General features: G+C 41.3%; 1 protein-coding gene across 2 annotated transcripts in view; it reads right to left on the reverse strand.

The window, feature by feature from the left end:
• Positions 1–290: 290 nt before the first annotated feature.
• The window catches only part of LOC124555186 (homeobox protein 2-like), a 57,735-nt gene continuing 30,461 nt past the window's right edge, over positions 291–27,564 (reverse strand). For both annotated transcript variants that reach the window (XM_047129023.1, XM_047129024.1), the window contains exons 5-6: positions 20,609–20,795; positions 291–3,188 (exon numbers count right to left, since the gene is read on the reverse strand). In XM_047129023.1, the coding sequence (XP_046984979.1) occupies positions 1,286–3,188; positions 20,609–20,795 (2,090 nt within the window). In that variant the 3' untranslated portion in view covers positions 291–1,285. The remainder of the gene's footprint in view (positions 3,189–20,608; positions 20,796–27,564) is intronic.

Genomic DNA, 27,564 nt, shown 5'->3' on the forward strand with positions numbered 1-27,564 from the left:
CATCACGGCTGCAGAAAATAAACAATTAATCAGTTATAATCCACACATATGCTCACACACGCTGAGTGTTAATATGGGAAAGAAATTAAACGATATTTAATGTATACTCTGATTACTGTTTGCTCCACATTTATTACGCATAGTAGATAACTCCTCAAAACAAAGAATCGAGACAGTCCTTCGTATGCTTTACTGTAATTTCGTGATAAATCTTTAACATATCTTCTCTCAGCTCTACGATAGATATATCAGCGGGTCTGTGAATAGTAACGAAGAAAAAAATAAATGGGTTTGGATATTCAGGATGTAAATCTTTATTTTCAGTTGACGTCTCAGGAAAATTTCAGTTCTAAACACGGGACGAGGAAATGGTTTGATTAAAAAAAATTACATGAATGAACACAGTATGACATAGCGTCATGTATAAGAGCGTAACTGAATTAAGTTTTCTCACACAAAGATATAGCCTACTTTACCGATTTTCTTTTTATAGAAATTATTCCATCTTTTCTCTTGATGCAGATTAGACGTTTTTGTATAATTCTTACAAGGCTATAACATGTAAGATAACATAGTTGTAAAACTAGACATATTGTTCCACTTTCCTGTAAATGAAAATGAGAGTCCAATTAAATTAAATACACAGCTAATATCTCGTTCACATTCTCATTTTTTAGAAATATATGAAGACTCGTGTGCGACCCATCTGCTCAAATATTTTATTTTATCTTGGTGACAAATGAAGTGAGAAATGTTTAAAAATACTACTACATAAAATTCGTATTTACAGGAGATATTGATTACCTGAGCCAGTACTGGGTGCTAGAGACCACTGGTAAACATCTTACGCTGTATCGTTTGAGAGCTAGAGCATGTTTTTCTGCTAGAATTTGTATGTTGTACCCATAACACGTTTATTTGAACACAAAAGGTATTATCACTTATTACTTCAGTTAACTACTGTTGAAAAACAATTACTACTTTGGAATATCAGTTGAACAGCAGCGTTCCTACAAAACAATTCTATGAAACTGATGTGATTAATGCTAAATGTATAACCTTAAAGCTCTATTTTCCACCGTCTTCAGTTCTTGATGAATCACTCCGTTTTCAGCATTCAGTAACAGGTCTTTGGCATTACCATTTATGGTACGTACTTGCCTTAGGACTGTTTATAAAATTCAGTTCACATAACGTGAAGTGTACTGGAATAATATATTCGACGAATATATGTACTGATTACATTTTGTTGCAGATTTTTGTTGATATTTTACAGTTCATTTCATCACTTGGTTGCCCTTCTCGCAACTTTAAGAGATTCTGCATTTTTTCCGAAATGTCGATCGCTTATTGGGTCCAAGCCCTCATATTCGGAAGGCGCTGTTTCATCATAGTAAGCATAATCATACGCAATGTCTCCGGTTTTTGGCACAGTTTTATTGGCTGCAGAGGCTGTGTTATTTACAACAGTAGGCGCCTTGCCGCCCTTGAACGTGGGGCTCTGGTTTCTCGCAGCGTCGGTGTACTGTTTCTGTACTGCTGCCTGGGTGTACTGCGGCCGTTGTGTCGTCACAGTATTCGCCACAGTCGTTTGAGTGTAAAAACTACTTCTGGTGTTACTAGTAACAGAAGTGGAAGCTACTTCATTTGTGTTATAGGAAGACCTTGGACGCGACGTGGTTCTATAATTGTTGCTAGTGTCATAACTACTCGATTCATCGTCAGTTGTGCGAGGTAGCTGTCTCACTGAAAAGGCTGGCACCTGCTGGTTTGTGCTGGGTCTACTTGTCACGTCACTAGAGTAATAGTTACTCCTGGCTGTCTGTTGTACTGACGCATTTACAGCGTTGTAATTTTCCTGTTTTGTAGTGAAATAGGTCGATTCTCTGTTATTATACTGCTCAGAGTTTCCGTTCCCGCTATTGTAGTTGTATTGACTTTGATCATTGCCTGTACTGGAACCAGCAACTGGTTTTCCACTGTTGCCGTTAGGGAAAGAATTGAAACTGCTAGGGCCGTAATTGTTACTGGGTGCTGCCCTCAGAGATTCGCCATTTGTTCTGTCATTTCCAGTAAATGTTCCTGGTACTGCAGCGTTGTAGTTCGTCCTCTGATAGTCATAATTGTTGGGGTTGTAATTGTTGTATTCTTCGCTGCTGCCTGTACTTCTAGTTTCGTATTCATCGTAGTACGTGTATGCAGGCTTTGCCGTTGTTGTCGAAAATGAGTTGGCACTGCCACGTTGGTTGAAGTTATTGTTTCTCTGGTATGTTTCAGCTTCAAGCGGTGCAGAAGTCACCGCAGACGTACTACCGACACTCACCCTAGCTGAGTCGCGGCCCGTATTGAACCTCTGGGGTACAGTGTTTCCACTTGAATCATATTCAGTATTTGGAGAAGAGTTCCTTGTCGAATATGCGTTGGGGGCGTATGTGGTCACGGGAGCGAATGTATCGTAGCGCTGAACATTTCTGTTTCTCTGTTGGTAGAAAGTAGTTTCAGAAAGAGGAGCTGCAGTAGTACCAGCAAAGTCTGAGTTGCCTTTCACGTTCTCGTTGTTGTAGTATGTGTTACTTCGAGACGGGGCTATAGTAGTAGTCGGAAAGCTATTGCCGTTCCTCTGCACAGTTTGGTAGCTGTATTTGTCAAGCGGCGTGGAGGACGTCGGCGAGGCGGCGTTGTAGTTAGGTCTCGTTTCAGCTTGGTAGTTGTAATTGTTAGTTCGCGGTGCCGCCGTGGATGACGCGTAGTTGTAGTTATTCTGTTGTTGGCGTGACTGGTAGTTGTAGTTGTCGGCGACTGTGTTGTAGTTGTCTCTGGACTGCTCCGGATAGTTGCTAGCTGCGCTGGAGGCTGTTGCAGGAGCGGCGGTGCTAGGGCGCTGCTGGAAGGTTGTGCGCCTCGTTTGCGAAACAGCTTCGACGGGCACTGGGGTCTGTGACGTGCGCTGGATGGTATTGTAACGTGGTAGGTAAGTGTTGCCGCTGGTGCTGCGCGAGCTGGTGGCGCCTGCCGTGCTGTAGTACGTCGTCGGTGCCGCCGTAGAAGCCGCCTGTCCGTTGTCTTCGGGTTGCTGCGACGGCCGCTTACGGAACTTGCGCACGGCTACTTTCTTCTTGCTAATCACAGCCTCCTCCTCTTCCTCACGGCCTTTCTTCTGATTAAAGAAGTTTCCGCTGCTGCTACCTCTGAAATACGAATATGCAGCGTAAGTAGGCTGTAATATATAGACATACATACTGACGTATTAGTTTATTCCTTGTCATAATCGCGTCCTTTTCTTTTACTAATTTTTTCAATTATTAGTGAGACTCTTACGCTACGGTATTATCTCGAACAGTAGCTTATAGAGGAACGTGAGCGTAGCTCTGAGACTCTTCCCGTGTATGGAGGTAGCTTTAGCAGGTTATATGTCACGACATATTGTGGTTATAGCAGGTCGGTCGAGTGAGGACCGGCTCGCTACGTGAGAAGGTATCTTATGAGCTGACATATACATCGTAGATAACGCGGAGGACTGACGCCAAGCAGTACTAACTTCAAACAAAAGTATTAATAACAATAAATCATATTTTATATAGGAAACGTCAGAGGGAGGGAGTCTATCAGTCATTGGCCGATTTTTTGGCATTATTCATAAACAGTAGTCTTCGAGCTTTGCTAAATAAGTGACTGGGGGAAAACCACCCGATGATATAGGAAGAAGTACGAAACACTATGGAATTCTAAATTTGTTGTAAGTTCTTATGGGACCAAACTGCTGAGTCATCGGTCCCTAGGGTTACACACTACTTAATCTAACTTACGCTGAGGACAACACACACCCATGCCCGTGGCAAGGCGCCCCCGACTACGCGGCTACCCCGCGCGGCGAAACAGTAAGAGATGGTATAGTAGGTTTCGTAGCGCACCAAATCAATAACTGCTTAAACATGATCCAACAGACATCTTCGAGTAACCCATTACCTTAACATTTTCCATTGTCAAGTTAATTATCTTATTAGTGTGTTAATAAAAGTGAATTTCTGTAAAGTTTATAGAACTTGGTTTCCAAAAGGGGCGCCAGACACTGCTGTAGCCTTCCTCTCTTATTATAAGACATAACGACGTAACGTGATTACATAAATTAGTTCCTTACCTACATAAACGATTTATGCGACAATCTGAGCAGCCGTGTTAGGTTGTTTATAGATAGTGCTGTCGGCTATCGTCTCGTACAATCATCAGAAGACCAAAAGAAATTGCAAAACGATTTAGATAAGATAACTGTATGGTGCGAAAATTAACAATTTACTCTCAACAATGAAAAGTGTGAGGTCATCCACGTAAGTGCTAAAACGAATTCGTTAAACTTCGATTACAAGATAAATCAATCAAACCTAAAGGCCATAAATTCAACTGAACACCTAGCAATTCCAATTACGAAAAACTTAAATTGGAATGAACACACAGAAAATGTATTGGAGAAGTTTCACTGACAGAACACTTACAAGACGCAATAGATTTACATCTACGTCTACAGGGTTGCTCTGCAAATCACACTTAAGTGCCTGGCAGAGGGTTCATCGGACCACCTTCACAATAATTCTGTGTTATTCCACTTTCGAACAGCTCTCAGAAAAACGGAACATCTATATCTTTTCGTGCCAGCTCTGATTTCCCTTATTTTATTATGATGATCGTTTCTCCCCACGTAGGTCGGCGTCAGCGAAATATTTTCGCATTCGGAGGAGAAAGTTGGTGATTGATATTTCGTGAGAAAATTCCGCCGCAACGAAAAACGCCTTTGCTTTAATGGCGTCCATCCCAAATCCCGTGTCATGTCCGTGATACTCTCTCCTCTATTTCGCGATAGTACACAATTTGCTGCTCTTCGTTGAACTTTATCGATGTACTCTATTAATCCTATCTGGTAAGGATCCCAGACCGCGCAGCAGTACTCCTAAAGAGGACGGACAAGCGTAGTGTAGGAAGCCTATCCCACAACAACACATCTACATCTACACCCCGCAATCCACATTACGGTGCGTGGCGGAGGGTACTCCGTACCACTACTAGTCATTTTCTTTCCTGTTCCACTAGCGAACAGAATGAGAGAAAACGACTATTTATATGTCTCCTTATGAGCCCTAATTCCTCGTATCTTATGTTTGTGGTCCTTGCGCGCAATGTTTTCTAGCGGCAGCAGAATCGTTCTGCAGTCAGCTTCATATACAGGTTTTCTAAATTTTCTCATTATTGTTCCTCGAAAAGAACGTCGCCTTCCCTCATGGGATTCTCATTTCAGTTCCCGAAACATCTCCGTAACATTTGCGTGTTTTTCGAAAATACCGGTAATAAATCTAGCAGGCCGCCTCTGAGTTGCTTCGATGTCTTTCTATAATCCGACCTGGTACAGATCCCAAACACTCGAGCAGTACTCAATAGTAGGTCTCAGTAGCATCCTACCTGCGGTCTCCTTTACAGATGAACCACTCTTTCCTAGAATTGTCCCAATAAACCGAAGTCGACCATTCGCCATTCATACCACAATCCTCACATGCTCGATCCATTTCATATCGCTTTGCAACGTTACGGCCAGATACTAATACCACGTGACTGTGTCAAGCAGCACTGTGATCGAACATGATGGGTTTGTTTTTCCTACTCACCTGTATTAACTTTCAGTTTCTACATTCAGAGCCAGCTACCATTCATCACACCAACTAAAAGTTTTCTCTATGTCATCTTGTATCCACTCAGCGACGACACCTTCCCACACACCACAGTATCATCAGCAAACACCGGCAGACTGCTGCTTACCCTGTCCGCCAGATTATTTATGTGCATAGAAAATCCCGGGTTCCCGGGTTCGATTCCCGGCGGGGTCAGGGATTTTCTCTGCCTCGTGATGGCTGGGTGTTGTGTGCTGTCCTTAGATTAGTTAGGTTTAAGTAGTTCTAAGTTCTAGGGGACTTATGACCACAGCAGTTGAGTCCCATAGTGCTCAGAGCCATTTGAACCATTTGCATAGAAAATAACAGTGGTCCTATTACACTTCCATGGGGCACTCCTGACAATAACTTTGTCTCTGATGAACATTCGCCGACAGGACAACATACTGGATTCTGTTACTTAAGAAGTCTTTGAACCGCTCAATTACCTGGGAACCTCTTCCGTATGCTTGTACCTTCGTTAACAATCGGGAGTGTGGAACGGTGTCAGATGCTTTACAGAAAACTCATAATATGCAATCCACTTGTTGCCCTTCATCCATTGTTCGCAGAATCTCATGTGAGAAAAGGGCAAGTGGAGTTTCGCACGAGCGAAGATGTGTGTGTGTGTGTGTGTGTGTGTGTGTGTGTGTGTGTGTGTGTGTGTGTGTGTGGGCTCCAATGTACTAATAGTTGCAGTTAATTTGAAACCATCCTTTGTCCACAGCTAGGTGCTATCTCGGATTAAATAAACACGGCAATGGTAGGCCAATTTAAACTAAGCTCTCAGAGTGAAAACCATCCATAAAGTCTTTTTGTTTGTTATTCTCTTATAAATTTAAGTTTCTATTCTGCTGAGTAACGAGAGGAACAAGATATCCTATCCCTTGCCGGTAAATGTTGATAGCAGATCGCCTATCATCCAAAGTACAGAACACGAACCCCTCCAGCAAGGAAAACCGAGCTGGTTTTGTAAGGAACAGATGATATATTTTGCTGTAGCATGTAGAATAACTTGACAGCACTGCAACTTACCCCTCAGAAGACTATTCGTCCCCCATTATCCACCATCTCCCTACTTATCCTGGCCCCGCGTTACTGCAGGTTCACGATTAGTACTTCCAAAAACCTTACCGTGAGGTTATCTCTGTCATTTATAACTTCACTTATCCACATATATATCCGAAGCCACACATCTGTTTACAGGACAACAGCACTACCTGACTGCGAAGAAATCGTTAAAAGAACCGCAACACGTAGCAATGAAGAGAGAGCTCGATGCCTGCTCAAGAGGTTAATTCAAGGACAGACATCTTACCTCCATCACTGACGTTGTTTTGCTCTGTATATACGAAAAGCAACAAGTACGGAGCGTCGTTTTCTAATGTAATGTAAGAGAGCCCGCATCTCGTGGTCGTGCGGTAGCGTTCTCGCTTCCCACGCCCGGGTTCCCGGGTTCGATTCCCGGCGGGTCAGGGATTTTCTCTGCCTCGTGATGGCTGGGTGTTGTGTGATGTCCTTAGGTTAGTTAGGTTTAAGTAGTTCTAAGTTCTAGGGAACTGATGACCTAAGATGTTAAGTCCCATAGTGCTCAGAGCCATTTGAACCATTTTTTTGTAATGTGAGAGAGATTTGCAAGCCCTTTTAAGTAACATTCATTTTCGATGCGAAAGCGTCCTCAGTAGTTTTTCCGCACCCTTCCCAATAATGCAAGACGCGGAATACACTGGTGTGATAAACTTTGAGAACGAAGCTAACTTTCGCATGATGTGTCACTGCATAGTAACACAGCTCGAGGAAACTTGGTCCATATATACACTACACTATAGTACAGACAGTATCAAAAATAAATACGAGGTGACACGAACAGAAATTACACTTTTATTCAAAAACGATAATCACACTGAAGTCACCACGATTCATGGAGGTCCTCTGGACATTAGAAAAGGCGGAACATGGTTCTTAATAGGATTTGTGATCATCAAGGACGGTAATGTGTGCTCTGCAACTCAACGTGCTCCTCCACCAGCTCGGTTCACAACTGCTGGATGGTGGTTGGTGCATGTGGACGTCTCCCCAACGTATCCCAGGCGCGTTCGATGTGATTTGAGTTGGAGGAACGGGCAGGCCAGTCCATTCGTCGAATATCTTCTCGTTCCAAAAGCTGCTCCAGTTGCGCTATTCGATGCTACCGCGCATTGTCATTCATAAAAATGAATTCGGGGCCGAGTGCACCCCTGAAAAGACGCAGATGTGGGTGGAGAAAAATTTCGCAATAATATTGAACAGCGAGTGTACAGTGCACCAAGATTTGGATGTCAGTACGACAATGGAACATTATGCCTTCCCACATCATAGCACCTGGACCACCAAAACGACCATGTTTGACAGTGCTGGACGTGCCCTTATTTGGCGAGTAGTGGGAACACGTAATGTACTCAGGAACATTGTCGAACATGTGCGTTTTAGTGGTTCAGGAGTCATGGTGTGGGACGTATAACGTTGCATGAGGTTACTGTCCTCCAAATCTTTGAATACGGCACGCTCACCGATGAACGTTATTTTGACACTGTACTCCTTCACTACGTGCGTCATCTTAGAGGTGCATTCTGCCCCGAATTCAGTTTTATGCGTCACAATGCGCGACCGCATTGCACAGTCCCGGTGGCGGAGCTCTTACAACGAGTGGACATTTGGCGTATGGACTCGCCTACCCATTGCCCGTATTAAATCCCAGGTAGCACGTATGAGCTGCTCTGGAGAGACATACTGCAGCAGGTCCGCATGCACCAACGACCGTACAGCAGTTGCTAGTCGCCCTGGTGGAGGTATGAAACGCCCTACCCAATTAGCTGCTTGTGGGAAACGAGTCAAATCATTCCTATCTGCATTCCGACTAAGGGGAACCGGAGATGCCTATGCTGCCCATGTTAAAATCACTAAGTTTGAGGAACATTTACGAATAAACTACCAAATAGAAAAATTTGATTTTTTTTCATATAGAGTGGTTTAGTACTGCAGTTATGACAGAGTGATTTTGGAGTATCTTTTCTAGTTTTCTTCCAATTATTTTGTTTATTAATGACCCAAATTTTTTTACAAATAATTGCTTTATAATTAAATTGAAATGAAACTACTGAACATATTGCCAAATGGCTGTGTTACAATGTAAGTTTGACCACTAGGAGTGCTGTATAAAAATTTCATCTCTCTAGCTTGAGTGGATTTTGAGAAAATGTTTCTTATATTCGAAAAATTCTAATTTACGGGAAATGGCTATCAAAGTTTCTCAATACATTCCTGCACTATAGGATGGATTATCAGGGTCTTTTTCTTCATCCTCCAAAAGCTTCCTCTTCTGCCTTCTTCTCTGGCCTGTTGTTCCATCATACTTCATATGCCTTTCTCTTCTTTCTGCTCCTCTTATCCTTTCTCTGTCAATATTTCTTAGTGCTCGTACAGTGTTCACCCCAGCTGTAAATCCTAATGCTTTCAGAACTTCACACTTCGCACTGTTCCCTTGGTTGTAGGTTGCTATTGCATCATAAATGCCAAAGAGTAGTGTTTTTATGCTTACAAACACCCTTTTAGGAATCACTTCCCAAATCAAATTGTTTACGCTCTCATTAGGATTCTTCGTCTTTCTGTGTAGACATTTGTGTAACAATTCTGACTGTGCTAAGTCATGAAAAATTGGTTTTATTGCATTTATCACAGCTGCTGGCAAACGATATTTCTGATCATAGTCCTTTTTTGCATTATATTTGCACCAGGAATCTATTGGGCACAGGCTGTGTTGAGGGCATTCATTGGAAGAGGCAGTATGAAGGAACAATGCCCACACTGCTTTTCGCATGTCACTAACATTACTAGTATTTTGCCTTATAGCATACCCATAGTATCTCTGTAGACGTTCAATCACCTCATCAGTAAGCCTGCCTCTCCCTCCTATTATCTTTCCATCACTGAGCTTACTTGAACCCAAAGTTTGTTTGAGCCTTCGAAGCCATGCACCCATACGCTTTTGCACATGCCCAATGCATTCCAACTTTTCAACTACAAATTCATTTCCATATGGTTTCAGTTCCTCTATAGTCTTGAAACCTTTGGAGTCACCATCCCCAAGGTAGTATTTGCTAGAAGATGTCACAGGGCCACGGCTGGCCATGTGTTGCTTAGCAGAAGAACGCACTGTTTCAGTAATTGTAGTATCACAACTTGGTATTAGTGTTAATTTTCTTTTCCCTACGTTCTTCCTCTTCTTATATACACGGTTACTAAAACGTGGCATCGTAACCAGAACAACGCTTTACACAAGAAGTATAATACTACCAACAACAGGCGCAACACTGAACTAATTCGAAACGGTAAACAGCAAAGAGACGATGTTCTGCGCTCTTAGCGCTTCATTTGTCACAGAAAACAATGTAGCCAACCCTTGCACACTCGCTGTATGCGTAACATAAGGCGCTGTATGCGTAACAGGCCGAGAAAATCCCAAGCAGTTCGCCAGGAAGTCACGAGAGGGTGTTAGATGCATTCAGCAGCAGCCCATTTCCTCTGCAGGCGTGGGGGAAAATGGTAATAACTCCACTTCTAGGGCGAGTAGAACAATAATTCAAAGTTTACATTAAAGGGGAATGTTCCAATTAATTTTCAGTAGCAAAAAAAAAATCGTAATTTTTTGGATTTGACCACCTCTGGCTCCCCTTAACAAAGAACTAACTAACTGAACGAGATAGATGTGTAATTATTACACACATGCCTTGAACTTGTTGAGGCTAGAAAGATAGCTTGAGTGTAAATGGAAAAGAAGCTTGAAATTTAAATGTTACTGCAACAAAATATTGAAAATGGTCAAAAAGAGTAAGACCTTTCAGAAGCAATGGAAAATGGTTTTAGCGAAGAGAGCACAGACTAAAGAATCCAAGTTGTCTACTAACAAGCGTGCAGAAAAAGCTATAAAGTTAGTGTAGCCCCCGGAAATCTAAGATATCGTTTGTAGCTCGTGAACTAGGGAAGAAGTTTACAAGTAGAGCAATGAAGGCTACAACTGTGTATATGGATATCGAGCAGTTCACTCAGAGCAAACGAAAGATGATCTCTTGGGGTTGGGAAGTAATGGTGCTATTCTGTGTCTTCAGTATCTCCCGTGACGATGAACACCAATTGAAAGAGTATGGTCGTAAACATTTCCAATTATAATTCAAGAGTGCCGCGGCTAAAGAAGAAAGGCCCTGTGGCAATAGTATGGATTTAATATCCCCTAGAACAACTGCTTTATTTGTGAATCATCTGTGTTATTCCCTTTACATCATTACCTAATATGCAATAACTGACAAAATAATCCGTGGATGTACTGCGAACTGCTGATGCCCAACGGACACAATATTTCGGAGGTGTGGTGATGCTGACAGGATTCATAGCCAAATTGTTGTGTCCTTTGGACATAAATAGGTGGCAGTGGACACATGAACAATTTTATCATCAAAGAGGACGGGAAAAAATGTAGAACAATAATAAGATAACTGTTCAACTCAAATAATTCTTGTTTTGTAGTTTTCATGTTCTCTTATCTTTGTAATAAGTGCACATTTATTCATACATTTGTATAAGTGTTGAGACTTCATCAAACAAAAATCCTTCTGTAGTATTTTTCAATACAAATCATCAAGATTTCTTTCTCCTTCTCGGTTTCTTACTTAATTATTGAATGCCTGTCTTACTGTACACAGTGCATATTCGCAGTATCCATAGCTCCACCATTTACGTCACTTATATCCATGGTGACAATTTGTTTGTTTATTAATGAGGAATCAGAGTTTTAAGATGACTGAACCACACAGTGAATATAAAAAATACAGTCATTATATCAGTTATGTGTGTATGCACGCGCGCGCGCGCGTGTGTGTGTGTGTGTGTGTGTGTGTGAAGTGTCTAGAACAGTGATTGGAACATGGTTCGATACTTTCTGAATTTTCCAATGCTACCAGCACAAAAGTACAAATCTTCAATAATTCATTTTAATTGTCTTTAAATTGGAGGAGCTTAGATCTTTTTTTAAATTTTGGTAGCTTGCTTATTTTAAAATCTGAATGTTTCACAAGCGAAATACTACTATTTGTTTAATAATTATACTTAGAACTGATGTAAAAAACGACTATAAGTGAATGAATATGGTGTTTTGTGTGGGATGAATTCGTATTAGACTTTGAAATTAATCTAGGGTGGGTTAATAATGTAGAAGCTAGTATGTGTAGTGGTATGGGAGAAAGTACAGGGTGATTCAAAAGGAATACCACAACTTTAAAAATGTGTATTTAATGAAAGAAACATAATATAACCTTCTGTTATACATCATTACAAAAAGTATTTAAAAAGGTTTTTTTCACTAAAAAACAAGTTCAGAGATGTTCAATATGGCCCCCTCCAGACCCTCGAGCAATATCAACCCGATACTCCAACTCGTTCCACACTCTCTGTAGCATATCAGGCGTAACAGTTTGGATAGCTGCTGTTATTTCTCGTTTCAAATCATCAATGGTGGCTGGGAGAGGTGGCCGAAACACCATATCCTTAACATACCCCCATAAGAAGAAATCGCAGGGGGTAAGATCAGGGATTCTTGGAGGCCAGTGATGAAGTGCTCTGTCACGGGCTGCCTGGCGGTGCACAAACACCCATTCTCTGTAAACTGTTTATACCAACGTTTAATACACCACCTATCAGGAGGTTTAACACCATACTTCGTTCGAAATGCACGCTGAACAACTGTCGTCGATTCACTTCTGCCGTACTCAATAACACAAAAAGCTTTCTGTTGAGTGGTCGCCATCTTAGCATCAACTGACGCTGACGCCTAGTCAACAGCGCCTCAAGCGAACAAATGTACAACTAAATGAAACTTTATAGCTCCCTTAATTCGCTGACAGATAGTGCTTAGCTCTGCCTTTTGTCGTTGCTGAGTTTTAAATTCCTAAAGTGGTATTCTTTTTGAATCACCCTGTACTTAATATGAAGTTATGTAAGATTGGGTGAGGAGAAGATGGACCGTTGTAGACAAGGATTCCAAGCAGAAGCTAATCAGTGGGAACGAAATGAGCCCTGACGTTGATGAAGAATGCATAAGGATTTGATATGTGAGCAGAACCGACACTGTTGTTAGCAACATTGTGCATATAGGAAAAGAATTCATGTTTGCGGGGAAAGAGGACACTGATAAACCGATAAAAGATTTGCGCTTGAGAAAGACATTGACGTTGATGGTGTTCACAATATATACACTATGTGCTCGAAAATAACCGAACGTCTGTATGTAATGCGGAATTGATCACCAGATGTCACGAGAGGCGGATTCACACGTATGAAAGAAGGCGGTGAAAATTATTTTATTAGGAGGCAGTAACAGTAGAATGGATCGTTCAGGACAGCTCAGTGACTTAGAACATAGACTAGTCATTCATTGGCTCTCACCTACATAACAAATCCATTAGGAAATTTCCAACCCTTCCAAAGCTGATTTTGGTGACAGGATTGTGAATTGGAAACGTGAGTGAACAACCACAGCGGAACAAAGATCAGGCTGACCTCAGATACTAACAGACAGGAAACGTCGAGGACTGCGGAGCGGGGTTGTAAAAATCTCATGAAATCAGTGGATAGAATCACTCGTGAGTTCAGTTCCAAGGCGCTGCCAGAAGTTCAGCTACCACAGTGAAGGAGAATAGGGAGTTGAAAAGAATGGTGTACAATGATCAGGCAGGTCCTCATAAGCCCCAAATTTTTGTAGTTAGCGTTAAGCGACGCTTGAGGTGGTATGAAGAACACCACTGCTGGGTCCATGTTCAGTGAGGAGTCTGAATGGACAGTGGACGACTGCAAGCGCGTGATTTGGAGTGAAGAATCACGCTGTATCCTGCAATAATCCTATAGAAGGGTCTGGGTTTGGGGAATACCTGGAAAACGTTACCTGTCATAATCTGTAGTTCTAACACTGAAATGCCGGCCGAAGTGGCCGAGCGGTTAAAGGCGCTACAGTCTGGAACCGCACGACCGCTACGGTCGCAGGTTCGAATCCTGCCTTGGGCATGGATGTGTGTGATGTCCTTAGGTTAGTTAGGTTTAAGTAGTTCTAAGTTCTAGGGGACTTATGACCACAGCAGTTGAGTCCCATAGTGCTCAGAGCCATTTGAACCATTTGAACCAACACTGAAATGTGGTGAAGGTATTGTTACAACATAGGGGTGTTTTTCGTGATAATGGTGTGGTTCCCTTATTGTGCTTAAGGGAACTCTAAATGTAGAAGGATACAAGCACATGTTACAGCATTGTGTTCTGCGAGTAGTAGAGGAACAGTTCGGAGAGAGTCTTTGTTTGTAGCAGCATGATGATGCACGCTGTCACAAAGCAGCAACTGTGAGAATGTGGTTTGTGGACAGTAACGTTCCTGCAGTGGACTGGCCTGTCCATAGTTAGGACTTGAACCCTGTGAGTTATATCGTCTACTTCGCTCCCGGCCCTAATGTTTAACATCACTTTTTTTTCTGGGTCCTGCTCTTAAGGAAGAATGAGCTGCCATTCCTCCACAGACATTCTGAAAGCTCACTGAAAGTATCCACAACAAAGCCGTGAGAAAGGCAAAGGGTGGACACACCCCATATTAAAAGTCAGTTTACAGCTGTGCGTCCTGCGCCTAGACGCCCTGTGACTGTGCTTGCCCCACAACAAGTAGAGGCTCGCGTGTTGGTTGCATGCCTCTTCCTCAACATGTGCATGCGACTGATTCTATTCACACCTGTGTTCACACTGGGCCCGCCTTCTTCCGTATATGGCAAGCTACAGCGACACAGTGAATAGCCGCAAGGCGCACAGATATAAACACACCTCAAGGTCCACTAATAGGTGTGTTGGAGACTTTTGATCAGACAGTGTAAGTTGCCTAGCTCAGTGTGTGCTGCGGCTGAGAACAGCACCAAGTAGTGTCACACTTCGCGAAAAGACAGTGAATCCTTTCTAGCCTAAGAGAAACTTAAACTAAGACCCTCTTACAGTCCGTATTATGCTCGATCCTAGAGAACGAATGTGAAATAATAAGAAAGGAAGATGGACGAAGAATATTGCATGTTATGTAGTTGCAAAATTCCCGTTATTCGCAATGGCATACACTCCGCTGTCTGTCAACATAAACATTAAAAAAAAGTCGGTGAAAGGGAACACCCCATTCTCACTCCTTGATTGATTATTATCTCATTTGTTCTTTTTTTTTATTGTATTTATCCCTATTTTTGTTTCACAGTGTAAGTTTTTGCTTGACTTATGAGGTGTGCTGGATTTCCACTGCCTTTCATTATTGCCCATAATTTACTTCGATCAGCTCGATTGGAAGCTCTTTCAAAATGTACACAAACTATGTGTGTTTCAAGATTAAATTCTCTTTGTTTTTCTTTAAGTCGTTTTATTGTAGAAATATTGCTACTACACGAACTTCCTTTTCTAAGTCCCCTTCCATTTTGGAGAAGTGCCACATCTAGAACTGTTATTCTATTGTTCGATATTTCTGTATGGATCTTTTACGCCGCCTTCAACAGACTAATGTCACCGTTTTTACAACATTCGCATCTATTGCCCTTACTGAACAGAGAGATAACGTGCGCTGTGTAAGTTTAAAAACAGAAAAGAACTAAGAAACTTCACATTACTTATGTAAGGAGTTAAAACAGTGTACCAGACTCGACTTAAGGGGAGCCAGAGGTGGTCAAATCCAAAAAATTACGATCTTTTTTGCTATCGAAAATTAATTGGAACATTCCTCTTTAATGTAAACTTTGAATTATTGTTCTACTCGCCCTAGAAGTGGAGTTATTACCATTTTCCCCCACGCCTGCAGAGGAAATGGGCGGCTGCTGAATGCATCTAACACCCTCTCGTGACTTCCTGGCGAACTGCTTGGGATTTTCTCGGCCTGTTACGCATACAGCGCCTTATGTTACGCATACAGCGAGTGTGCAAGGGTTGGCTACATTGTTTTCTGTGACAAATGAAGCGCTAAGAGCGCAGAACATCGTCTCTTTGCTGTTTACCGTTTCGAATTAGTTCAGTGTTGCGCCTGTTGTTGGTAGTATTATACTTCTTGTGTAAAGCGTTGTTCTGGTTACGATGCCACGTTTTAGTAACCGTGTATACAAGAAGAGGAAGAACGTAGGGAAAAGAAAATTAACACTAATACCAAGTTGCGATACTACAATTACTGAAACAGTGCGTTCTTCTGCTAAGCAACACATGGCTGGCCATGGCCCTGTGACATCTTCTAGCAAATACTACCTTGGGGATGGTGACTCCAAAGGTTTCAAGACTATAGAGGAACTGAAACCATATGGAAATGAATTTGTAGTTGAAAAGTTGGAATGCACTGGGCATGTGCAAAAGCGTATGGGTGCATGGCTTCGAAGGCTCAAACAAACTTTGGGTTCAAGTAAGCTCAGTGATGGAAAGACAATAGAAGGGAGAGGCATGCTTACTGATGAGGTGATTGAACATCTACAGAGATACTATGGGTATGCTATAAGGCAAAATACTAGTAATGTTAGTGACATGCGAAAAGCAGTGTGGGCGTTGTTCCTTCATACTACCTCTTCCAATGAATACCCTCAACACAGCCTGTGCCCAAAAGATTCCTCGTGCAAATATAATGCAAAAAAGGACTATGCTCACAAACATCGTTTGCCAGCAGCTGTGATAAATGCAGTAAAACCAATTTTTCATGACTTAGCACAGCCAGAATTGTTACACAAATGTCTACACAGAAAGACGAAGAATCCTAATGAGAGCATAAACAATTTTATTTGGAAAGTGGTTCCTAAAAGGGTGTTTGTAAGCATAAAATCACTGCACTTTGGCATTTATGATGCAATAGCAACCTACAACCAAGGGAACAGTGTGAAGTGTGAAGTTCTGAAGGCATTAGGATTTACATCTGGGGTGAACACTGTACGAGCACTAAGAAATATTGACAGAGTAAGGATAAGAGGAGCAGAAAGAAGAGGAAGGCATATGAAGTATGATGGAACAACAGGCCAGAAAAAAAGACAGAAGAGGAAGCTTTTGGAGGATGAAGAAGAAGACCCTGATAATCCATCCTGTTGTTGTTGTTGTGGTCTTCAGTCCTGAGACTGGTTTGATGCAGCTCTCCATGCTACTCTATCCTGTGCAAGCTTCTTCATCTCCCTGTACCTACTGCAACCTACATCCTTCTGAATCTGCTTAGTGTATTCAACTCTTGGTCTCCCCCTATGATTTTTACCCTCCACGCTGCCCTCCAATACTAAATTGGTGATCCCTTGATGCCTCAGAACATGTCCTACCAACCGATCCCATCTTCTGGTCAAGTTGTGCCACAAACTTCTCTTCTCCCCAATCCTATTCAATACTTCCTCATTAGTTATGTGATCTACCCATCTAATCTTCAGCGTTCTTCTGTAGCACCACATTTCAAAAGCTTCTATTCTCTTCTTGTCCAAACTATTTACCGTCCATGTTTCACTTCCATACATGGCTACACTCCACACAAATACTTTCAGAAATAACCTCCTGACACTTAAATCTATACTCGATGTTAACAAATTTCTCTTCTTCAGAAACGCTTTCCTTGCCATTGCCAGTCTACATTTTATATCCTCTTTACTGCGTCCATCATCAGTTATTTTGCTCCCCAAATAGCAAAACTCCTTTACTACTTTAAGTGTCTCATTTCCTAATCTAATACCCTCAGCATCACCCGACTTAACTCGACTACATTCCATTATCCTCGTTTTGCTTTTGTTGATGTTCATCTTATATCCTCCCTTCAAGACACCATCCATTCCGTTCAACTGCTCTTCCAAGTCCTTTGCTGTCTCTGACAGAATTACAATGTCATCGGCGAACCTCAAAGATTTTACTTCTTCTCCATGAATTTTAATACCTACTCCAAATTTTTCTTTTGTTTCCTTTACTGCTTGCTCAATATACAGATTGAATAACATCGGGGAGAGGCTACAACCCTGTCTTACTCCCTTCCCAACCACTGCTTCCCTTTCATGTCCCTCAACTCTTATAACTGCCATCTGGTTTCTGTACAAGTTGTAAATAGCCTTTCGCTCCCTGTATTTCACCCCTGCCACCTTTAGAATTTGAAAGAGAGTATTCCAGTCAACATTGTCAAAAGCTTTCTCTAAGTCTACAAATGCTAGAAACGTAGGTTTGCCTTTCCTTAATCTTTCTTCTAAGATAAGTCGTAAGGTCAGTATTGCCTCACGTGTTCCAGTATTTCTACGGAATCCAAACTGATCTTCCCCGAGGTCGGCTTCTACTAGTTTTTCCATTCGCCTGTAAAGAATTCGTGTTAGTACTTTGCAGCTGTGGCTTATTAAACTGATTGTTCGGTAACTTTCACATCTGTCAACACCTGCTTTCTTTGGGATTGGAATTATTATATTCTTCTTCAAGTCTGAGGGTATTTCGCCTGTTTCATACATCTTGCTCACCAGATGGTAGAGTTTTGTCAGGACTGGCTCTCCCAAGGCCGTCAGTAGTTCCAATGGAATGTTGTCTACTCCGGGGGCCTTGTTTCGACTCAGGTCCTTCAGTGCTCTGTCCAACTGTTCACGCAGTATCGTATCTCCCATTTCATCTTCATCTACATCCTCTTCCATTTCCATAATATTGTCCTCAAGTGCATCGCCCTTGTATAGACCCTCTATATACTCCTTCCACCTTTCTGCCTTCCCTTCTTTGCTTAGAACTGGGTTTCCATCTGAGCTCTTGATGTTCATACATGTGGTTCTCTTATCTCCAAAGGTCTCTCTAATTTTCCTGTAGGCAGTATCTATCTTACCCCTAGTGAGATAAGCCTCTACATCCTTACATTTGTCCTCTAGCCATCCCTGCTTAGCCATTTTGCACTTCCTGTCGATCTCATTTTTGAGACGTTTGTATTCCTTTTTGCCTGCTTCATTTACTGCATTTTTATATTTTCTCCTTTCATCAATTAAATTCAATATTTCTTCTGTTACCCAAGGATTTCTACTAGCCTTCGTCTTTTTACCTAATTGATCCTCTGCTACCTTCACTACTTCATCCCTCAGAGCTACCCATTCTTCTTCTACTGTATTTCTTTCCCCCATTCCTGTCAATTGTTCCCTTATGCTCTCCCTGAAACTCTGTACAACCTCTGGTTCTTTCAGTTTATCCAGGTCCCATCTCCTTAAATTCCCACCTTTTTGCAGTTTCTTCAGTTTTAATGTACAGGTCATAACCAATAGATTGTGGTCCGAGTCCACATCTGCCCCTGGAAATGTCTTACAATTTAAAACCTGGTTCCTAAATCTCTGTCTTACCATTATATAATCTATCTGATACCTTTTAGTATCTCCAGGGTTCTTCCATGTATACAACCTTCTATCATGATTCTTAAACCCAGTGTTAGCTATGATTAAGTTGTGCTCTGTGCAAAATTCTACCAGGCGGCTTCCTCTTTCATTTCTTAGCCCCAATCCATATTCACCTACTACGTTTCCTTCTCTCCCTTTTCCTACACTCGAATTCCAGTCACCCATGACTATTAAATTTTCGTCTCCCTTCACTATCTGAATAATTTCTTTTATTTCATCATACATTTCTTCAATTTCTTCGTCATCTGCAGAGCTAGTTGGCATATAAACTTGTACTACTGTAGTAGGTGTGGGCTTTGTATCTATCTTGGCCACAATAATCCTATCCTATAGTGCAGGAATGTATTGAGAAACGTTGATAGCCATTTCCCGTAAATTAGAATTTTTCGAATAAACGGAACATTTTTCAAAATCCACTCAAGCTAGAGAGATGAAATTTTTATACAGCACTCCTAGTGGTCAAACTTACATTGTAACACAGCTATTTGGCAATATGTTCAGTAGTTTCATTTCAGTTTAATTATAAAGCAATTATTTGTAAAAAAATTTGGGTCATTAATAAACAAAATAATTGGAAGGAAACTAGAAAAGATACTCCAAAATCCCTTTGTCATAATTGCAATACTAAACCACTCTATATGTAAAAAAAATCAAATTTTTCTATTTGGTAGTTTATTCATAAATGTTCCTCAAACTTTGTGATTTTAACATGTGCAGCATAGGCACCTCCGGCTCCCCTTAAACCCAGACACCTGATTGTAAAAGGCAGAGCTCTAGAAATTACGTCGTGGTGTTGGGAATCAGACATCTGTGCCCGAATCTCGATCCGAAACATGGGTTCAACTTATCGTATACAGTGTGTCCCAGGAGGGTTGATCAATATTCAGGTATATGACAGTAAAGATCATTTGAAGCAAAAAGTCGAGTGAACATGGACTCTAAAATGCATACGTTAAGAGCTATGAGCACTTGTTCATCTTCGCTACTGTGAAACACATCTCTCTATTGAACAAGTGCTCATTGCTCTCGGTATACATTTTATACCCAATGTGTACTAGATAATTTTTTTTTCATGTTGGTCATACTACCTCCTCCTAAAATATGGAAAGCAAAGACTTTGTAGTAGAAAAAATTTGATTCACAGCGTCGAAGATAAAGAAGTACTCATAGCTCTTAAGGTATGCATTTCAGAACCCATGTTTATTAGCCTTTTTTGCGTCGACAGATAGTTCCTGTTCGTCGTGGGACGTTAAGCCCAAGTTTTCTCTCTTACAAAATTAGGATTAGATCTAGCGTTGTTGTACGTCAAGTAGTCTTTGGGTACCTTTTATTTCTGTTGAATGATACCTATCTAGTTTTACTTAATAGATGAGCCTTATACTTTATTTCGGAACAATTCATGAGTCACTCGGTTTACAAGTTGTATCAGTAAGATGGGAGACTTGTAGTCACTGAAAGAGAAAACACTGGTAAAATGAAGAGTGTTACCTGAGCACATCCTTAGGCTGAAGGCGCCTGTCGCCGGTGTCCCCGGCCTGGAGGTAGTACTCGTCGTCTAGCTGCGGCTGGCGTGAGTTGAAGGGCTGTCGCGGGCGAGAGGGTGCCGCCGTGGACGGGCCCAGGGGCAGCGCCGTCGCCTTGCTGGCCACAATCGCCGGACTACTGGGCACGTAACCTGCCGCCAAACACAGCAAAGCTTGCTCACTCATCCTGAGATACAAACATATTAAAATACACTGCTGTTTGAGGTAATTGGAATGTTCAGAATGGGTCGAATACCTCGTGTGAAATCTGCAGGATGAATATGTGATATAGAGTTCATCGTTTAATTACACTGACAGCCACCGATCGCGTGGTTCCGCCTCAGCAAATGAGCGATCTCCGTTAGAAATAGCTCACAGAAGAACTTGGAAGCAACAGTTATCATGTACACTTCAGAACATATCGTGAAAGTAACAGTCTTCAGTCATTTTACGCATAATAACACACGGGAATATTAGGCTTACTAATTTATAACTAAAAATGAATTAAAGTAGGTCACCTTTCACTGGTCCAAGCAAAGTTTTTATTAAGTTCGCTACAGTTGTAAAGCAAATCCTGGAACTGGACACGTCGTTTCAAATATTCTTACCTAATAATTTAACAATGACGAGTATTTATGAATGATGCCACCAGTCACTATTAATATCGATTATAACAACGCTAGGATATAATAATAATAATAATAATAATACAATAACATTAAAGTATGAAGCGTTTCAAGTGGATCCAACACCTCGTCGAACTCCCCAAGAGTACACTAAACTACGCTACAGTTCCAGTGTTCACCAAGTGTCTAACATTCTTAGCGGAGCAACCTGATGTTGCCTTCCCAAATGTGAAATACAATACGCGCCCAAACAATAACGTAAGAGTTTTATCCATATTTCATACTGCAATATTTTATTGTCATGATGACATTTATATAAGGAATATTTTTTCCCTTGGATTTAATATTTTTAGATACAGGTGCAACATTCCGATTCCCATATTTCACACACTACTGATACATGGCAGAATGGAAACTGCTTTCGTTGATAAGAAACTACATATAAGGGTGCTTTAGTGTTTAGCTGTTCATCACCTTGACCTTTGCCCTCACACTTTGAGAAGTTTTATCGTAATCGCTCAACTCAGTGCCAGAATTCGAGCAGTTCACTGCAGATTTTTTTCGTGCACTCCGCCGTGAGTGTGACGCAAGAGAAACAAGACGAACGCTGTAAGTATTTATATTGACATGTATTCCTTTGCTAATGGCCACCTGCAAAGTAGAATCTATTTGAGTCCAAACAAGGTTGCATTCGTCCCTTCTACATCTCAAAACATTTTATGATTCCCACAAAGCCTCATAAGAGCTTCGACAATTCTACCTTCTACCAGAGCTTAAGACATCTGTGACTGTCACAGCGTAACGAGAGAGTCCAGCAAGGATAGTCGCTCGCTAATGGACAATCACAACTAGCTCATTAGTTTGCTTGCGTCGCTGTAGAATATGCACAGTAGATGCAGTTGCAGCTGTTCCCGTATCAATTTGTATAATCCGACAATCATCGTAAATTGCATGACAGGTGCGACACGACCTGAATACCGTTGGAAGCTGTCTATAACAAATAGCTGAAGTACCCTCGGCGAAAGGAGGACAAATTACTTTACCTGCCACTCAAACATTGCTGAAATCGGATTCATACCCTGAAGCATGTTTTACGATCCTTACCTCAGACTGACAGATCAGATATTTCCTTGTTTCCGAAATTGTAAAAGTTGCAGATTAAGTCATATTCCATTTTCACTTCTGTATCGCTTGACCAAAACTTTGAATTTCAATCAGTGATCTCACACTCATGAAATTACAAGAAAGATATTTTGGTGGTACATTTTGTGTACTGAAAGTCAATACACAATTAGAAACCCGGATAAATGACCACTATACATATGAGTTTGAAATTGCGTCAATGCCACACAGATCCTGCCCCATTTGCCCTATTTAACTTTCACCGATCAGGAAAGAAATCTAAAGATCTAGATAGCGTGCTCTCCAGTCCACTGTTATTACTTTCACTGTCTCATTGGAGACTGGAGAATAAAATGTCATAGTAAATAACATGCATGCGTCGATCCTCCCGGAGTCAATGCGGTGAGATGTTGCAATCGTTAGTTGTCTACGGCATCAGTAAAGATTCTGATCGATGACCAGTATTCGAAAATCTAATATTTAACTGAATGAAATAGCGCAATGGTTAAGGCAATGAAAACTAGTTCCGAAGAAGCGAGGACCAAATCACTCACATTTAGTTCAGCGGTTTCCTAGATAGATCAGAGGGAATCTCTGAACACTTCCTCTAAAAAGGCCTAGAGGGACAATTTTTTTCACTACACACTTCCTGTCTGAGCTTGTGTTCCCCCACTAATGGCTAAGTCGTTGACGTGATGTTAAACATTAATCTTTCTTCATCTTGTAATTTTGCATATATGAAGTTCCCTGTCTTTATTTGAGGTATGCCAAAATCGCTCGAGTTTTAGCTTCTCTGTCACACATAAAATGCACTCCGCTTCACAGCGCCAGAAGCTGTAGCACAACATGATCTGAAAATAAATCATTTCAGTCCCACCCGCCAATATCTTACACACACAATGCAATTTCCCCACAATTTATTAATTTTTGTTTTTTTGTTTGGTCTTCAGTCCGAAGATTCGTATGACACTGCTCTCCATGCTAGTCTATCCTGTGCAAGTCTTTGCATCTCTACATAAATACCGCAACCTACATCCATCTGAACCTGCTTACTGTATCTTGGTTTTACTCTACAACTATCATTGCCAACACTTCATTCCATTACCAAACCGACAGTTCCTTGATGCCTCGCGACATGTCCTGTCAACCAATCCCTTCATTTTTGAATCAAGTTCTGGTACAAATTTGTTTTTCTCCCATCTGCTCATCTGTTACTCAATCTACCTATTTAACTTCAGCATTCTTCTTATATTCTGTTCTTGTCGGAACATATTGTTGTCCACGATTCACTTCCATGTAAAGCAGTACACCATACAAGTATCTTAGGAAGGGCATCAAAATACTTAAACATACATTGCACGTTAACAAATTTCTCTTTTTTAAGAAACGCTTTCTTGCTATTGCCAGTCTAATTTTTATATCCTCCCTATTTCGATCATCGTCAGTTATTTTGTTGCGAAAATAGCAAAATTCATCGATTGCTTTTAGTGCATCTTTCCTAATTCAATTCCATAAGCATTACATGATTTAATTCGACTTCATTCCAATGTATTTGTCTGACTGTTGTTGATATTCGTCTTACAATCTCTTTCCAAGTGTGCCATCTGGTCCATTCAACTGTAGTTTAAAGCTATTTGCCGTGTCTGTCACAATTACAATCTGATCGGCTAATCTAAAGTTTTTATTTCTTCTCCCTGAATTTTAACTCTCATTCCAAATTTCTCCTTGGTTTCCTTCACAGCTGCTTCCTCAATTAATAACATCGGGTAGTGGCTAAAACCCTATCTCTCTCCATACTCAACTACTGCTTCCCTATATATCCTTCGAGTCTTATAACTGCAATCTGATTTCTGCACAAGCTGAAAATAACCTTTTGATCCCTATATTTTATTTGTGCTATTTTCTAAATTTCAAAGAGTGTAGTCCAGTCAACACTGTCAGATGTTTTCTTTAAATTTACGAATACTACAAACGTACGAGGTTGTGCTGGAAAGTGATGCCTCCGAATTTTTCATGTGAAAACTCTTAAAACTTTTTAAATGAAACAAACGTTATGAACATTCTACATCATTATTCTTTTTTCTACACATTTGCAGTCCTTTGCCGCTAGACGGCTCCAAATTGTAGCGTGTAACACGGCGGTTTCCAACGTAACTGCGTCTGTGCGTGAGAGGCAGCGTGCTGTAATCATATGAAGCATCCTCTCCTTCAGCATGACAGTGCTAGACCACATACAAGCGCTCCCACATCTGCTACCATATGATGCCTTGGGTCAATTAAATGCAATATCCCCTGCAATATCCAGGAATTTCTACCAGGCCTTGTCTTTCTGCCTATGTGATCCTCCGTTGCCTTAGTTATTTCATCTCTCAGAATCATCTACGTGTTTTTTACTGCATTCCTGTCACATGTTTCAGTTCAGCATTGCCTAGTTCTCTTTTAAAAACGCTTAACAATCTCTGGTTCCTTCAATTAATCCAGGTCGCTTCTCATTAATTTGCTGCTTTCTGCAGTTTCTTCATTTTTAATCTACATTTCATAACCAATAGATTGTCGTCAAGTCCTCCTCTGCCCCTGGATATGTCTTGCAGTTTGGAAAGCCCTACCTTACAATTAAATAATCAAACTGAAACCTTACACTGTTCCCAGGTACCTTCCAGGTATTTAAGCTTCTTTCAAGATTCTTATACCATGATTTAGCAATGATTAATTTATGCTCTGTGTAAAATTCTACCAGGTGGTTTCTTTTTTCATTTCTTTCCCCCAGCCCATGTTTTCTTACTATGCTTTCTCCTCCTCCTTTTCCTACTACCGAGTTCCAGTCACTCATTACAATTAAATTTTGATCTCTCTTAACTAAACGAACAATTTTCTTTATCTCATCATAATTTCTTTCAATCTCTTCATCATCTTCGGAGCTACCTTGCAAATGAACTTTTACTGCTGTGGTGTATGTAGGTTTTTGTGTGTCTTTCTTTTTGTCTACGATAGTGCGTTCACTATGCTGTTCGTAGCAGCTCGCTCACATTCCTATTTTCTGATTCTTTAGTAGGCCTACTCCTGCATTAGCCCTATTTGGTTTTGTGTTGATAACGCTGCACTGACGTGACTAGCACTTCTGCTCTTCTGCCCACCGCAGTTCGCTAATTCTCAGAATATCTAACTTCAGCTTATCCATTTATCTTTTAATTCTCTAATCTCCCTACACTATTAAGGGCTCTACCATCCATGCTCTCGCCCTTAGTACCCTAATTATGTTTGTCCTTATGACGAGATCCTCCTGGGTAGTCCCGCACGGAGATCGAAATGAGGAACTATTTTACCTCCAGAATATTTTAACAAGATGATTCCATCATCATTAGTCGAGTTGCATTCCATCAGGAAAAAAATAACGTTTATAATTTCCCACTGCTTTCAGCTATTCGCAGTACCCTCACAGACAGGCCATGTATGCTAATGCTAGATGGCCTTACTAGCTGTCCTCGAGACTATTGCCCGAACAACTACTGAAAACGATGCTGCCCCTTTTGTGGGACGAGGAATTAAGTCTGGCATATCTACATATACTCCTCCGCTGTGTTTGCACCTGCGGTATAGCTACCTGTATAGTCACCCCAGCGCGACCAAGGTCCATGATTCATGACGGGCGGTAATATTGGCAAGTCACATATAACTACACTTTTTAACAGGTATAAACATTACGCTATCACTTAGTTCAACTGTTCTGTTTAATATAAAATTAGATCCACTTCTTAACGTGTTTCTGTTCTTCTTATAATATCGAAGTCATTGTTCAAATGTCGAAGTTTGAATTTGACAAACAGTTTGTTTACAGCATTAAGATGGATACATGCAAAGTCTTTCAAATATCTTTGACGTGCTTAATTTATCGATGTATGGTTCTACAGTAACATAGTATACCTGTTTAAAAAAAAAGGGCTCTTCCTGCACTTTGCACTTTGATGTTTAGCTATTTTAGTTACTTTTATCAGCCGTTGATTACCTTCAATCAGATCTCTTTTTTAAAAGTGCCTCTATATTTTCAGCACTTTTTAACGTATTGTGATAATATTTCTGTGATTTTCAGAGGGCTTCACAATGTTCTGACTAATTACTTTTTCGGTGTATTTCGATTTCTAAATTATATGAGCTGTTACATGATTTCTTTTGACTAAATCACGAAAATGCACAGCCTTTCGTGATACCTTTACTCTGAGACATATTAGTAACTGCTACATTCACTATAGCACTTGAGTTGGAATCGATAGCTATCGCTCATTAAACTTCTCTGTACTTCGTATCATGGCAATGGGTTAGCCGGCATCCAACCAGGGGCAGCTCATGGAGCAGATTTAACCACACGCGTGCTCTGTGATGGGAGAGTTTTGCTTGGTTTCCCACGGGGTAACTAGGGTTGTTCACCGACGACGGAGGTCCGGTTCATTATGTTTTGGATGGTGATCCAAAATTGTGAAAAGTGTACCTCTGGCATTCGAGGAATTACTGCCATCGTGGTCGCATGTTCGCGTCCTCAGAGTCGGCACATTTCCCATTTCTACTGCTTCGGTTTGTGGATTCTTGCCAGTAAAATAAATGTCGTGGTACTAGGGCCTCCCGTCAGGTAGACCGTTCGCCAGATGCAAGTCTTTCGATTTGACGCCACTTCGGCGACTTGTGCGCCGATGGGGACGAAATGTTGATGATGATGAGAACAACACAATACCCAGTCCCTGAGCGGAGAAAATCTCCAACCTAGCTGGGAATCGAACCTGGGCCCTTAGGATTGACATTCTTTTGCACAGACCACTTTTTTTTTAATCTCATTTTGTTCGTTTTCGTTCGTTGTAACTGCTCGGGGCGGACGTCGCAAGACACCCGTTTCAGTTCGTCATTGATCCATTAGCTCAGTTTTTTTTATTACAGAGGGCAGCTAACCCTGAGAGGTGGCATGAGCCCCCTCTCATATTTCTATCTTAGTCTGAGTCATTTGATCTTCCTCTCTAATTGCATGCGGTGAAAAGTCGCTATTCCTTCACACACGGACTTCCCACGCAGCGTCTCTGGTCTGGTGAGAGGCGGGCTCTGCTGATCTTGATATGGTTAAGCCGACAGGTGTTAGGGAGTCGAGTGAATGCTTTCCAGACGCCGACATTGTCGTAAGAGCGGAGGAGAC

Source organism: Schistocerca americana, chromosome X (genome assembly GCF_021461395.2).
Source record: "Schistocerca americana isolate TAMUIC-IGC-003095 chromosome X, iqSchAmer2.1, whole genome shotgun sequence".
Lineage (NCBI taxonomy): Eukaryota > Metazoa > Arthropoda > Insecta > Orthoptera > Acrididae > Schistocerca > Schistocerca americana.